Raw genomic sequence first — 15,551 nt, 5'->3', positions numbered from 1 at the left:
TCTCTGATTATAGGGTTCCCCCTGGCCTTGAAAGACATGAATGTAGGCAGCAGGGAAGAATTCTCCCTCATTCATTATCCTCCCAGATAATGCCCAAAAGGCACTTGGGGATTTAAAACCCTGGGAGCAGAGGGTGGGATACGAGAACAATCCTAGCTGAGGATATCCGCGTTTCTCTACAACCCCGCGGGTTTATCCCTGTGTTTTGACACTTGGAGCCGAAGGGGGAAGGTGCAACACTAGGCTGTCATTTAAAACAAAAGCCCCCGCGGGTTCGGCACGCGTGGGGCGTGTGTGGAGCGGCTGCGGGCAGATGTGCGGGAGCCGTGTGTGTGTGCTCGGGGGTGTGATCGCGGGTGGGGTGTACCGGGGGTGTGTGTGTGTGTCGGGGGGAGGACGAGGCGGGTCCTCCGCCCGCGCCGCCCGCCGGCAGCCGCCGATGTGTCCGTGAGCTCATCCATCGGGAGCGCGGCCGCTGCCTCCCGCACCCCCCGCACCCCCACCCACCACCGGCCCGCGCTGCGGCGGCCGCGGCCGCCCCGCCAAGGTCACCCGCGGGTCCCCGGCATGGTGGCGGCCGCGGGGGGCTGAGAGGAGGCGGGCGGCGGCGGGAAGGAGCCGAAGATGGCTTCGCCCGCGCCCCCCGCGCCGGGAGGCGGCCCCTCGCCCCCCGCCGGCCCGCCTCGCCTTCGCCAGGTGGGTGCTCCGGGCAGGGGCGGGGGGCGGCCGCGGCAGCCCCGAGCGGAGCGGGGAGGGGGGCACGGGGACCGCGGGATGCGGAGGGGCGCGGGAGGCAGGGATGCGAGCGGCCCGCAAGTGCATGGGCAGTTCAGAGGTAGGCAGGTGGATAGTGGAGCGAGGGATGGTTTCTGTTCTATTCAGTATAAACCCCACTTCCATGACAAATCCACAAATCCCATTCCTATGCCGAAACATTGCAGGCGGCACCTGCGCAGGTGTGCCCGCACCGTCACACGCGGAGGGGAGCGCAGGCACGCGTGTGGAACTTCACAGTGGTGCAGCGCGGTGCGTGCCGTGCTGCATCACCGCCGTGGCAGCGCGGGTCCGAAGGCATGAATAAAATCTTAATTAACGTAATGCAGCAGTTTCCGAGAGGCTGCTCCCGCTCCTGCTGCATGCAGCGCTCTTCCGCTCGCATCTCTCCCCGCGCAAGGCGGGAGCTCTGCTCTTAGCGGCGGCTGCTGCATTAATTTACATTTGCAATGGGAAGTTGGTGGCAGGAGTTGTTCGACGTTCCTGACCCGGCTGGGTCGCTGAGGCCGAGCTGCTGCTGGGGGTCTGCGGGGTTGGTTCCATGGGCCCTCGGTGCCTCCTCCAAACGGGAGAGGCAGAAATGGAGGGGCGCGGTGCCCGTGTGCTCAGTGTGCGCGTTTCTGCTAAGGCTGCAATGTTACAGTGATTATTAATAAAGGAAATAGGGTTAATAAAGGAAAAGCTGTTGTAAAGGAGGATTCTCAGGGAGTAATCAGATTAGTGTAGTATGTATGTACTCAAACATAAATCCAAATATAAATCCTATCCTACTCTATCTTTCTTTTTTTTTTTTTTTTTTTGTTCCCATTTTCACTGGTGGTAATGTTGATGAGGAAATCTCAGGAGTCTGGAGCTGGGACAGACAGAGTTTGGGGAATATTTAAACTTGTCAGTCCCCTTATACAGCGGAAGTTTGGGCTGGCAGCTCCAGCAAAAAGGCCTTTGTGTGGGTTTGCTGATGACCGTGGCTGCAAACGGCACAAGAGCAGCTGCCCCTTCGATCCAAGTATTTTGGCACTTCCTGTTCTGTTCCACACTGGAAACCAGAAGAAAAAGTGATTTTAGTCCTGAAGTTGGGTTTTAGGAGCATGAATGACCAGCAAGGATCTCTCCAGTGTATTGCAACCTGTAGTAGGTGTGATCAGCAGGATAAGTGAGAAGTGTTGAGGATGGAAAAGTTCCAGATAGGGGAGGAAAGAGTTGAGGATGAGGACCCCAAGCACTGGGGATCCTCATTGAAACTGGTTTCTCTTTGCCTCTAACTTAGTCTGTGTGCTTACTGAGACCAGGTGTGCAGTATCCTTCCACGCAGCAACCAAGACACCTCCTTTTCTAGGATCCTCCTTGTTTCAGACCTTTGGTTTGCTCCTCAGCAGCTGGGAAACACAAGGTTACCAATTATTTATTGCTGCACATCCAGCAGCAAACCCAGACTGCTCGTTCATTCTCCAGAGCGTTCTGAATTGACTTCTTAGGGGTTATTCATTTTACATGAGAAAGAAATGAGTATCCTGAATTAGTAGGCAGAAATTACTCATTAAAAATTTGACTACTATGGTTGTTTTACTGTCTTCCTCTGCATTTTGTCCACTCTATGTTTAGAATTATTTTTAATTGCATTTAGAAAGGAATGACTCATCGGTCGTGTTTCTCTGAACTACGGCTGGGGTAGAGGCTGGTGTTTATTTATTTATTTATTTTATTTTTTGCTGCCCTTCAATGACATCATACACACAGCTTATTGGGTCACCTTCATAGGAGTGGGAAACTCCATGAATAAATTCCCAAAGCCGCTTCAGACCAAGGTAAAGAACACAGCACTCACAGAAGTCAATTTGTTTTCCTATAAATCACTACCACCATCCCACTTCACCAAGCATTTCTTGCATCCTTAGGAGGAGACAAGAGTGCAAATAAAAGGGAAGTGAACATGTCTGTCTGAAACTGTTGTACTGACTTTTGTTATCACATTGCACTTGTTGTGGTAATGCTGAATGAAAATTGATATTGGCAGCATGCTGAATTCCCGTTCATGGGTCCCTCTGGGAGATCCTTGAGGTTAGTCCTGGCTTGCAGCCTGCGAACAAGGCTCACTGAAGAAGCTGTTTGAAACAAATTGGTATTTGTGGAGTTTTTACTATGTCTTTCAGTTAATCTGAGAGATCTTTAAATGTGTCCTTAATTTGTAATACATATTGAGGGCACTTGCAGAACCGAGGGTAACGTTTACATCTGTGAACCTGTTTGAGCAAGAACTGCATTTTACCTGAAACATCTGTGTTGTTACATTTAAATTTGGCTTAAGGTACTACAGTCAAGATACCAGTGACATTTGTTATACAAAGCTTGATCAAGAATGTACCAAATAAAAGACAAAGCTGACATAAATTACATGATGGAAACCCTTGCATTTGGAATAGGATAGAGGTTGTTTCTCTTAGCATCAATCAAGAGCATTATTTCCACTGTTTTTCTTTCTCGTTGTCAATGCTGCCCTTAACAAAAAGATATTTAAACACTTCTCACAATAAAAAATATACTCACTTGAATAAAATTTGCAAACCAAATAGTGTCTTGCATGGGAACATGGTAACACTCGGGTACTGTTCTTCCACTGCACCTCTGAGCGTGCAGGAATAAATCAGTGGTCCTAATCCATTATCTGATGGAAAGAAAGTGTGCAGGAGCATCTTCCAGAGTAATTTAACGGATCTCAGGTAAAGTTCCTTATCATCAAGCTATGTACAGCGCTCACATGGTAATTGTCCTGCTGTCATGCTTTGTTGATCTCCCGTAAATCCCCTTATTCCATCTAATTTTCTTTCGGTAAGACACCTGTCTGTAAAATGATGCCTGGATATACTCCTTTTCCTATTCCAGTTGCCTTTTTTTTTTTTTCTTTTTTCTTCTTCTTCTTCCCCCTCCTTTTTCTTCTTCTTCTTTTTTTTCCTTTTCCCTGAAATATGGTTGGATGTATTTGTAAATCCAAAAGGATGTGGATATTTTGGGGATTCCAGACTTGGGGTTTGGACTGAGAGCTAAAACTGGAGAGGAAACACCATGGTGTCCAGATAAAGAGTGCTGTTGTGGAGGTGGGAAGATGCAGAACAGAGGTCCTGGCATTCTGCTTCACCAGGGATGTTTCCATGAGCAAAAGGGCCCCAAATATTGAGAATCCACCCAATTCATCTCAAACCCTACAGTTTTCCAGCCTGTCAGCTTATATGAACTCCTAACAGATGTGTGTTAGTCAGTGTGAAGTCTGCTACTAGAGCCTGACAAAAATCTCTTCCTCAATTGGTGTAGGACTGCAGGAACCAGTTTTCTTGTTTTTATTTTCTTTTCCCAAGGAATTTTTCTCTGTAACTGTGCTGAATCTTTCTTCTTTTATACTCTGTCTGATACTTTTTCTTCCCTGGAAGCCTGTATCCTACTGCAGTCTTAGAGGTTGTCTAAGAGTTATTGCATCCCACTGCACTCTCGGAGGTTGTTCATACTGCAGTGACTATTCATGTGCTGCTGTTGTGCTTTGCTCCTGCCTTTTCTAATCCACTGCCCAGGTTTTTCCCTACTGTGGGATGTACTTTGTCCCCTACTAACATTTGGCAAGACTTGAGGATATTTTAAGCTTCTCTTTCATGGGTGATTTAGGCCAATGCCTCTTCCAGCCTGTCTTTGCTTTGGACAGCATGTTGTTCGCCTCCACATCTTTGCTGGTTCTAGTTCCATCATTTCAAAAATCTGGTTTGTTTGAAATCCACATTTTCAAGGTTTCTTTGAACTTTAATTTGATTTAAGCTTATTTTTTATTTTACCTTCTGCCACCATGAAGAATTAGAAGTAATTTGGTGGGAACTAGAATGGCTTGAAAAATCAGCCTAGTGAAGCACTCGCCTAGGTGGCACTGGGTAAAGGCAACATCCATCAAACCAAACGTTTCTATTCCACTGAACTCTGCCATATCAAAGGGACAAGAGTACTAGAAAATGTCTTCCCACTGAATTGAAATGATGAAATATAAAACATAATGAACTTGCTGCATAATAGATGTAGCCTAATGTAGGAAAAAGTAATTACAGTTAGGGCGTAAATGACTACGTGTGTTGAGATAGCATATAAAAATTACTGTGCCACACTGTTATTTGGGTTACAAAACCAAGCACCAAGTAGTTATAAACTAATAGAATTAAGGCATGCGAAGATTTACCACTTCCATGAAAACTGCTTTTGTTTTAGCTAACAATTCTAACCTACTGTAGAAGGGAAGAATTAAAAGTTTTCAATTCATATTCCAATTAGGTCTCTTGTGGCTTTGCTGAAAAAGCATGAAAAGCAAAATAAAAGAGAGAAAGAAAAGCAGGTTCCAGGTGGGTATTAGACGGCTTTGCAGACTAAGTTGATTTATGAAATAGTTTCATCTGTTTTTATGTTTGTGCACTGTCAGAGTAGCCAGGCCAGGTGGGAAGGGAGCCAGACAAGGTCCTGCAGTTGCTGTTGCTCACGGCGGGGTCTATGAGAGCAGGGATGGAGGGGCTGGCTGGTCCCAGGGGATGCGTGACCCCACCTGCGGGATCAGCAGCACCGGCGGGGAAGGTTCCAGAAGCAGGTGCTGCCTCAGTGGGACTGCGGGGCTGCTCCTGGCACACACAGGTACGGCCTTGCTCTGGCTTTTAAATGGTTGTTTTTAATGTTTATTTTTATTAGAAGTGCTTAGGAAAGAGGTTGGAGTGAGGATTGCCATTCAGTGCTGATATGTGTGTCACTTCTACTTTATTTCTGCTTGAGAGATGTTGTGATGTGGAGTTTGTTTGCAGGCGTTCTGTTTTATATGGATTATACCCTGAGGGAAGAGTAGAGGGTTTGATTGTTGGGTTGTTTGGGTTTTTATCATTTCTGTTATTTTGTGTGTGTGGTTTTCTGTTTTTAAAATACTTCAAATCTTTCTTTCCTCCTTTCTTTCTATTTTTTCCTCCTTCCTTTCTATTTTTTCCTCCTTTCTTTCTATTTTTTCCTTCCTTCCTTCCTTCATTTTTTTTCTTTCCATTTTTGTTGTTCTTCTAGTTTGTTTTTCTTTTTCTTGTTTCTTTTTCCCTGGTATTTTTTCCTTCCTTACCAGACTTATACTTGAATCAAGTTATTGAAGACTGACTTTTGGCTGTTGATATTCAGATTTTGTACCTTATTGACCAAAACTTTATGGGTTCCTAGAACAAGTCCCACATGGGGATGCCCCTCGCCTCAGGGCCTTCCCGCCATTTTTTGTGTGGGGCAAGGGGGGCTGTCCGCCATTTTGTGTGGGGCAAAGGGGGGGGGGGGGGGGCTGTCCGCCATTTTGTGTGGGGCAAGGGGGGGCTGTCCGCCATTTTGTGTGGGTCAGAGGGCCTGTCCGCCATTTTGTGTGGGGCAAGGGGGGGGCTGTCCGCCATTTTGTGTGGGGCAAGGGGGGGGCTGTCCGCCATTTTGTGTGGGGCAAGGGGGCCTGTCCGCCATTTTGTGTGGGTCAGAGGGCCTGTCCGCCATTTTGTGTGGGTCAGAGGGCCTGTCCGCCATTTTGTGTGGGTCAGAGGGCCTGTCCGCCATTTTGTTTGGGTCAGAGGGCCTGTCCGCCATTTTGTGTGGGCCCGGGGCTGTCAGCCATGGGGGAGCCGTGGAGGAGCTGCCTGCCATGTCGAGTAGGGTGAGAGCTGCTCATGTCGTGTGGGGAATGGTCTGCTCTCCGTGTAGTGGGAACTGGAGTGAGGCTGCAGCCACTTCCTCTGGCTGAGGTGCACTGGGATGGGAGAGCAAACAAGTAGTACAAGCTGCTTTGGTAAAAAGCAGTGACTGCCCACCTCCTGCCCTAGAGGAGTTGCTCGTTATGCTGTTAAATATTGATGGAGTTGTGTTTCTTCTGAGTAAACAATAAGCCTGAAAACATACAAAAATGCCCACACTGTCCAAAACCCTCAAAACACTTTGTGAACTTTTCCATGCCGATCACTACAGCTTGTTTTTAATGTCTGTAGCTTTGTTACCTGTTGAGGTGAGACCTTTATGAAGTTACTGGAGGGCTTTTTGCAGTCCTGCTGTACAACGAACATGTATATTGTGTTTGTATGTAAGTCTTATTATGAGGCATTTATTGTGAAGCTGTCTTTGTAGAGGACTTTAGGCTTTATTTTGGGGTGACCTGCTGTGTGAGGCCACCTCAGAAACTACAAGGGATGTTCTCTGTCTATAAACACTGCCTGGGAAATGGGTTGTAGAATCCTCCTGGTTAAGTGTTAATAAGGAATTGACTAACGGAGTGGGGAAAACACAATATGTTCTGTTCTGATGGCTGTCCTTTCTTTCCCTTTTATCCTTCTTTCTGAAGTGCGTGATTGTCCTTACTGGGATGGTGAGTCAGCTGGGAACACAGAAACAACTGTGGTATCCAACAGGATGCAGACCTCAAGATGTAACTGTATTCAAAGAATACAAGTATTTAGGGAAAGGGGAGGGGGTGTGAACTAGATATTGTTGCTCATTCCCAGCTGGAGATTTATGAACTTGGGTGGGAAAAGCATCCATTGCGTATCCTGTGTCTATTGTTGATGCACAGATAGCTAGAGCTTTGCTAGTGTGCATCTGACTAAAACAATCTGATAAAATTTCTGCTCAAGAGCTTCAGAAACAAAAGCTGCACCTTGCTCACTACAAGTGTCAGAAGTAATCCTGGACAGAAGTAAACCTGAAAAATGGGTTACAGCGATATTATTTGTTGTCTCTGCTTATGCATTTTGGTTATTTACTTTATTGTATTTTTTGTTTGGTTTGGCCATCTGGTTGATCTTGATTTATCTGACGAACTTGACTGATCCCAGAGAGAAGTAGGAGCACAGCGTATCTTGGGGCAGTTCAGACTTCCTATATTAAAGGAATCTTTGTTTATGCAACAAGGATTCATCCAGCAACATCCCCCTTCACAACACGTTGGGTGTTTGCCATGTTAACTCTTTGAGTTTAGTTCTGCTGCAAATAAAGGTACAGCTCCAGGAGATCAAACTGCTCTCCCGGGGGTTCTCTTTGAATGGTGCTTTGACCACTTATAGCCAAGGGAAGTTCTCATAACTTATGTGTTGCCTTTAGCATTAAAGCTGTGCTTGCTGAAAACTGGTGAGAAGCTTTGTGACAAGCATTCCTTGCTTCATTTGAGCTTTATTTATTAAAATGGTCTGGGTGTTTGAATGTGATGTTTCTGGGGTAGCAAACAGACTATCCCATGAGCAGCACGTGCGATGTGTGCGAGGCACAAATTCAGGTGAGGAGATGGCTGCAGCCTAAAGTCCTGTCAATCTTCCAAAAGCTGTGAGAGGTCTTGGCATAAGTTGTGAGTCCTGCTGGAGAACTTGAATCTCATGGGATGCTTACAGGCATCTGCTGGACGGGAATGTATTTCAAGCATTCAGACTGGCTGAGTTCGAGCGAGTGACACAGTGCTGTAAATACCTTTGTCGTTTATGTTAGGTCAGAGGGTGAAGTGTTGTTTTATAAGCTTACCTCTGAAAAGATGGAGGGTGTCCAGACCTCATTCATCTTCTGCAGTGTTTCCAAATGTTGTGGTTCCTGTTTTTCTTAAGGGGAAAAAAAAGTAATTCTAGATTATTTATGTATCTATATATGTATATTCAGAAAATAGCAAACTGAGGGCAGTTTGCATTTTACAGCTCCTCCGTGCCATCACAAATAGCTTGTACCCAAAATCTTTGGGTTAAAAACAGCACAAACACCCCCTCTCCCCGAATCCACTCCCACATATGCAACTCCAAGAGGAAAAAATAAACTTTGCAATTAATTGTGGAGTGCTTGGTATGTGATCTAAGCTAGTAAAGGGCTCTTGGATCCTATGAGCAGAACCCTTCTGAAGTATCCTTTGTAGGCTCTGTGAGTGTACTCAGAGACGTTTTTGTTTGTAGTTTTATCTTTCTAAAATCTGGCTTTCCCCCCTCCTCTGGGTGTGGGATGGCTGCCAGTACTTGGTGACCCGTGACCCCCAGCTGCTGCTGCGCTCAGGAATGCGCGCCGGGCTCCAGCGGCACTGGGTGATGGAGGCTGCCCTTCCCTCTGATGTGTGCCCAGCGTGGGTGGCGGGAGCTGCCAGGGGAAGAGGCAGGGCTTGGGCAGGAGCAGAACTCTCGTGGTGGCGGCACAGGAGCGTCCTGGGAACTCAAACTTGGTCGGGCTGGATGTGAATAGCCTGGCCTTGGTTCAAGACTGTTTTAGTTCCTGCCGGGAGCAGCAGCTGGTCAGTGCACAGGAGCCAAAGCCTGTGGGGTCGCCCAGCGTAGCACTCACGGCATCACATGCTGCATGTAGAGCTCTTGTAACACTGTTAACTTGGGGAATTTTTAGATCCAGAGCATGTCACTAATAATTTAGTCTTAGATTGCCTATAAATAGCTGCTTGTATCTGAACCTGCCCTTTAATTAGGCTATTTCTGTCGCAGTTGGAGGCTTGCACTGGAAATGCTCTACCTGGGATCCCTGCTGGGTTCTTTGTTGTCTTGGTGCGTACCCTCTGCTCTCTCCTGGCTGGCTGGTGTTTGACAAGGAGGAGGTTCCAAACAATTTTAAGCTTCTTTGGTATGGATGCTGTTGGGATACACCTGAAAACCAGAAAGTAGGGCTGATGCTCCTGAACCTGGTTTGAATTTTTCTAACTGTGGTTCTTTATTGGGGACCAAGAGCACACATGATTTGTCAGATGACAATAATTGATGAAAAGATGCCATTGCAGTCCTATTTTTACCCCCCATGCCAAGCAAGTGTCAGCACAACCTTCTTCAGACTTTACTGAGCGCAGGAACAGGCTGTTCCCAAGAGTCACAGAGTGCTGAAAGCAATGGATAATAGACTTTCTACCTGCTGGGTTCAAGCCTTGCATAAGCAATGTGCAAATTTGAGGCTGAAAGTTTCACAAAGGCCTGTTTTGAGTTGACAGATTTTTTGTATATTTGTTTGCAAACAGTCAGCATGGCTTAGGAAGGCCTTTGGAGCAGGAGCCCAGATTCCTGCTATTTGAGCACTCATCTCATTCCTAGTACAGGAATAGTAAGCTGTTAAGTGTGTCACTTCATTAGAGGGGGAATTTCATGTTCAGCAAACCTTTGCTTTATATTAATCATCCCAATGGATTGCTTGCTGAAGGAAGCAAAAGCCCCAAACTAGAAACTTGAATTTGAGTAACACTTTTATGGGAATTATGAAATTGTAAGAATGCAATTGGAGAAAGTTATTTATTAAATCTAAAAAGGAGGGTGAGAAGAAGAGATGATCTTAAGTTTCTGTGACACTAAAATGACAAAGGGGGAAGCCTTATGGTTCTCAAAATGACAGGTGGATAAGTCAGAGCAAGCAGGGAGCCAGAAGAGTTGGGTATAAATATTTGGAAGTAAAATTACCTCTGCAAAACTTCTTTTGGCTCCAGTGCCAGTTCCCCTTCAGTTTGTTCAGCTCAAAGAAGAGAGCCTATATTTAGTAAAGCAAATGTGTATGAAATCTATATCAAAGCATTTTGTGAGACAGGTTTTGGAGGGGTGATGAGATTTGGTGCAAGGTGCAGGCATTGCAGAAAATCAGTTGGTGCTCTGTTTTTATAATATGAAATTATTTAATCAATGACATACTCAGCATGGGCTAATGAGTGATAACCTCTTATCCCCCTGACCAACACTGCTCCTGGCAGGTAGTTTAGTTGCTTCTGGTCTTGGCACTCACGTTTGACCTAAGCTGTTGCTGCTTCCCTGATGAAACTCATCACTTGACAAAACTGAGGTGTCCTTTGCAATAGCATTTTTTTCACCACCAGATTGCTGATGATTCAGTGCAGAGGTGAGGGGAAACCTTGGCATCTCCAAGAGCAGTGCTGGGGGTGGAAGAAAGCTCTGGTTATCTGTAATGTGACCTGACACAGCCTTTGCTGCAACTAAACATAGTTTGGTATTCTCTGCACCTGTCAGCCTGCTTCTTGCTGTGCCCATTTGGGAGGGGTGCACAGACCTAGACCTTTACCTGGGGCTGCCTCCCACGCATCTGAAGAGCAGCTGCTCACCTTTTTCTGTTCTGTGAAGGGAAAGTTATTGAAACCTCTCAGAGGACCTGTCCTTTGAGGCTTCTGGAAGCTGAACAGAGCCAGTCTCTACTACTGCTGTCCCATGGAGCTTTCATTTGAGTAATGTCTGTGGGAGCTTTGGCACTGGGCTTTATGGGGTGTGTAAGTGCAGCGTGCTTCTCTCTTCCCTGTAACAATTTCCCCTCAAAGTATGGCTGTGTTGCGTCTGTGATTTCTCTTTTCCTTTTCATCAAGGTTTTGCAGATTAGACATTCGTATCAGAGAAAATTGCTGAGCAACATCATGGTTGGTTTATTTATTTATTTAAATGAGTAACAGAGTGTCATTATGACTGTGATCCTAATTATGATCTATCAATTTGAAATCCTAGAAATGCCATGTTTTGTAAAAACAGGCTCCTACTGAACCCTCCAGCTTCTCCCCGTACTGTTGTTATGACAAACCAAGCCCAGAGCATAAAGCAATTATCTGCCCAATCCTACTGCTGTTCAACAAAGGTTTGAGGGAGTTGGTCACCCTAGTTTCAGCTACAGCTTGAAATCCCTTATTTAGTGTCTGCTGCTTCTGCAGAAGTGACAAAATCCATATTATTCATTTAAGGGCAGCCTTACGGAGGTCTGCGTAAAAACCAGGTTTTTTTATACTTTCTAGGTAAGTTCTACTTCTGGAATGCACTGCCAATGATTATTTAGAATAAGTGAGTTAATGTTGCAACACACATCTTGATGTAAATTAAATGTATGTAAGAGATTGGAGAGATAATACTGTATCAATACCAGGTTTGTCTTGATTTTTAGTTCAGATGGATTTTAAATGGGGTTTCTAAGGCTTATATATGCAATCTGAGGAATTAATCTGTAAGTGCACGGTGAGTCATGGTTGCAGATTATGTACTATCTTTGTTAAACAATTCCCAAGAGGAATTATTTTGTATTTGACACAGTTGCTCACCTGTAGAATGTCCAGTGTTGTAAAAAAGGCTATTTCAAGTCTTATTCCGAAGAGAACGTTGCTTTTTGTTGAAAGATAATTGAAGGTTTACATGATGTCCTTTTGCTGTGCCAGTTTATGTTTTTAAAGACCTACTAGCCAGCATATCTATCATAGGCTATATAAAGAAATTGCAGTGACCCCTCTAGACTTATTTTTCCAGTGAGACAGCTAGAGTAGCACATTATGACACACTCGTCTGCAAGAAAAGAAAAAAAAGGAAAATACTAGCTTAAGGTACATTCCAAAGAAATATTTTCATATTGTAGGAAGCTGAAAGGATTAGAGCAGGAAAAGTAACTATTGAGAAATCAAAGACAGTAAAATTTTCTTACTATAAATGGGTGGTTTCTGGAGTGTTTGTTAAACTCTTGATATCTGTAATTGGCATATTGACTGTACTTGTCATAAAATAACTCTGACCTAAATGCAGTTGCCAATATAAATGTGTTTTCTTTGATATAGGAGTGAAAAATTAAATCTCCTACTTTGGAGACGACACAAATATGTATTTTTGGTCCCTGTTTGTAGGCAGATGGAATTATGTATGGCAGAACACTTACCATGGTAACATAGATTATGACAGCTGAGCCATTGACTTTTTTATACTTAAGATCCAGTGGAAGCCATGGAGTAGCTATAAAAGGTAACACTTCTCTTGCATTTTTAATTATGTTAATGATGGTATATTTCACTCTGAGCCCATTTAATGTATAATTTATATAATTTATGCAACATGAGTATCAAATTTAGATGAACATAAACAAGCATATAGAAATTGTACACATTTGGAGAAATCCTTATCTTCTAACACATGCACACTGGACAAGGATTTGTTCTTGCCATTTTGTGTTGGTTTTCTATCCCTCCTGTGGTTGGAAAACCTGTGCAAATGAAATCGTATCTCTTGCCTGTAACTAAATATCTCTGTTAAGGATTCTGGCAAGAGTGAAAGCAGTGTTGCATCTAGATGTATTGGCACATTACACTGAAAAGTTATTGGTCTGTGAAGCTGGAAAACTCGTGAAAATTTTACACTGGTGGCCACAACAGTTGGAAACAAGGTATCAGGAAAGATGGTGACTCTTCTGTTCTCCAAGTCTAAATGAAAAGTTGCAGGTAAAGTTACTTGTGTCTTGATTTAGGCAGTTTTTTATTTGCCTGTATCACCCACAACAGGAGATACAACAAAAGTCAGTTTTTAAACGGCAGATCAGCATCTATTTCAGTTAAAAAAAAAAAAAAAAGAAAAAAAAAAAAGGTCTGTCTCAGGTTTTTGCGACAAGTTGTCATCAATCATGATTCCCTGCCATGAACACTCATGTCTTGCCTCCTTGAGGAGGGAACATCCAGTAATCCTGTGTCACCTGACAAATGCTCTGCTCAGCTGGCATCGAGCTCCTGCTCCAAAGAAAACACTGTCAAAGCAGCTCTGAAACGTGGTGTGGAGCCACAGCCACACCATCTGTGACCCCAAATGTAAGCTGCACAGAGTTGCCTTGTTTTGGTTTACTTGATTTTCAAAGTACACGGATTAAAGACCAGTTGGTGTTATTCTGAATATGGGGAAAAACCCCCTACAATTATTAAAATAAACAAACTAACCACCAGCCTTTGTGTCGCCATCAGATCCCACTATTTGCCTGTGTTGCCAGACATGAGCGTTATTGCTGGGGTATGTTAGTTGATGCTCCAAATATTTCACATCTGACTCCAAATTTACATTGTTGGGATTGCTCATGAGGAGTTTGGACACCAGTAGACATGGGAAATGCTGGTGTTTACCCAGATGCATGAACTTTAGAAGAGAAGTCACACAACTAGCCAAATATTTGAACAGTGTACGCATTTCAGATATCCTGTGCACAAGTCTGTTTGTGTATCACACTCCTCTGTGCCTTCCTCAGGTTTTTAAATGCCCTTGCAAAGGAAGGATGTAGTTAAACATCTGCACTAGGTGAAGACCCCTCTGGGCACATGTGCAAGATCGCCTGGTTTGTGTAGTTGGACAGTCTCTGAAGAGAGAACCCAGTAGGAAAAACCCCACCGTGTTCAGCCACTGAGCTGCAGAATTATTACATTTGGCCATAAATGCTTTTTAGTTCAATTTGGTTTGTATTCCTATGCTTTTTTGTATGTTGGGTATTGGAAGTCTGTTTACTGTAGGTTTGCCAGAGGCAGCAAAGGTTGGACCTGTTAATAGACTTGTATGGCAAGAACCCTCAGATAATGAGATCTTGAAATTAGCAATGTGTCCTTCATTGTTGGTCTTTTTTCATCTTGTGAGAGGATGAATTTACATCTATTGGAGACCAGATCTTGATTTCACATCTCTGCAAAAGCTTGTCAGGCAGCCTGCTGCTTGCAGACATGGAGAGCTGAGGTAAGGTTAGAGCTTTTGCTTTCAAACATCTGCACCCAGGCATGACAGGTTGTATCCTCACCTCTGGAACTGCCCTGCTGGATTATCAGCTGCTTGCAGGCACAGCTGCATTGCAAGCATGGTTAACTTCAAGGTGTGCCTGGTGAGATGGAATGGTAGGATCAAAAAAACCGAGCTTTTCATCCTGGTATCATATGTATTAATGCATAAATAACTGAGATACTGGAGTAGCTTTAAGCTGGTAATTTATAGCTTTGTAAGAAAAATATGCAGCTTCCAAAATGTCAGTAGCACCATTTTCATATCAATTGCCCTGTTGGGGGTGTTGCTGATTCTACAGCTTTTGTGTGTTTTCTAGACATAGCTGTGCTATTTGCAGTATTGCTTGATGATTGCAAAACCTCAGCATTCAAATACTCTTAAAAAGCAAAATTAGGCAGTGATTGAGAATTTGGGCAGCAAGTCCCAAGCAATATTACTCTGAATGACTGGTCTCCCACACAGAGGGAGAAATAAACAGGATGCTTGGCTGAAAGGGCCTTAAACCCCAACCTGATTGTGTCAGCTCTTCAGCCTCATGTTTTGAGTGACTGTGGTTGCCTGTTTGTTCTATTTACTACATATGTTGGACCAGTGCTAGTGGTTGTTACGTAAATGTGTCCAGAGGGTAAGTCCTATTTAACCAAAGATATTTCCAGTAATAGTGTTGTTTTCTTGGAAGTGCCTGCCTGGCTGTTTTTTATAGAATGGTTTACCAGATAAATCAAAACAGTTTTTGCAAGATGTATTTGAACTGTAGGCCAGGCCTCCATACATGTGTCCCTTCTTTCAATCAAAATGTCAGTAGAGAGCCTGATCAAAGTATTTTCCTCTGGACATATTTAAATTGTGAAAGATGAGACATAAAATTTCTGATAGCAAGTTATTATCAACTAGCAAGAATTATTGAGAGAATGGAGCATATCTGTAACTGTTGACCTTGTTCTAATGGGGATCTATGGGAATAAGAGCATCTTATTATGGGAAGCTGTTGGAGCTTTCTCTTTATTAGTCACCTAAGAATTCATTTCAGACAGACATTTCCCACATGCATTTTCTTAAGATGCGACTCATGTTGCAACTTTAATGTTGTTCAAATGATTCAGGGATCTCCTAGAGCAATTCTGATGGCTGCAAAGCTGCATTTCTTCCTGTTATTTCCTTCTAATGCTTTAGCAGTGTGGGTTGGAAGGTGTTTTCGTCAGGGCACAGCCTTGAGTCATGCCAGGCCAAGATGCTGACGGATTCAGACAGTCTGCTTTGCCAAAGTGG

The 15,551-nt window shown here is 44.1% G+C and overlaps 1 protein-coding gene across 1 annotated transcript in view; it reads left to right on the top strand.

Annotated features, from left to right (window-relative positions):
• Positions 1-441: 441 nt before the first annotated feature.
• The window catches only part of ANK2 (ankyrin 2), a 277,794-nt gene continuing 262,684 nt past the window's right edge, over positions 442-15,551 (top strand). Inside the window, exon 1 of the mRNA XM_063415409.1 lies at positions 442-696. Within this exon, the coding sequence (XP_063271479.1) occupies positions 625-696 (72 nt within the window). The 5' untranslated portion in view covers positions 442-624. The remainder of the gene's footprint in view (positions 697-15,551) is intronic.

The sequence above is a fragment of the Prinia subflava genome, chromosome 18 (assembly GCF_021018805.1).
Source record: "Prinia subflava isolate CZ2003 ecotype Zambia chromosome 18, Cam_Psub_1.2, whole genome shotgun sequence".
Lineage (NCBI taxonomy): Eukaryota > Metazoa > Chordata > Aves > Passeriformes > Cisticolidae > Prinia > Prinia subflava.
Note: the sequence above shows the minus strand (reverse complement) of the source record. Positions and strands in the feature narration are given on the sequence as shown.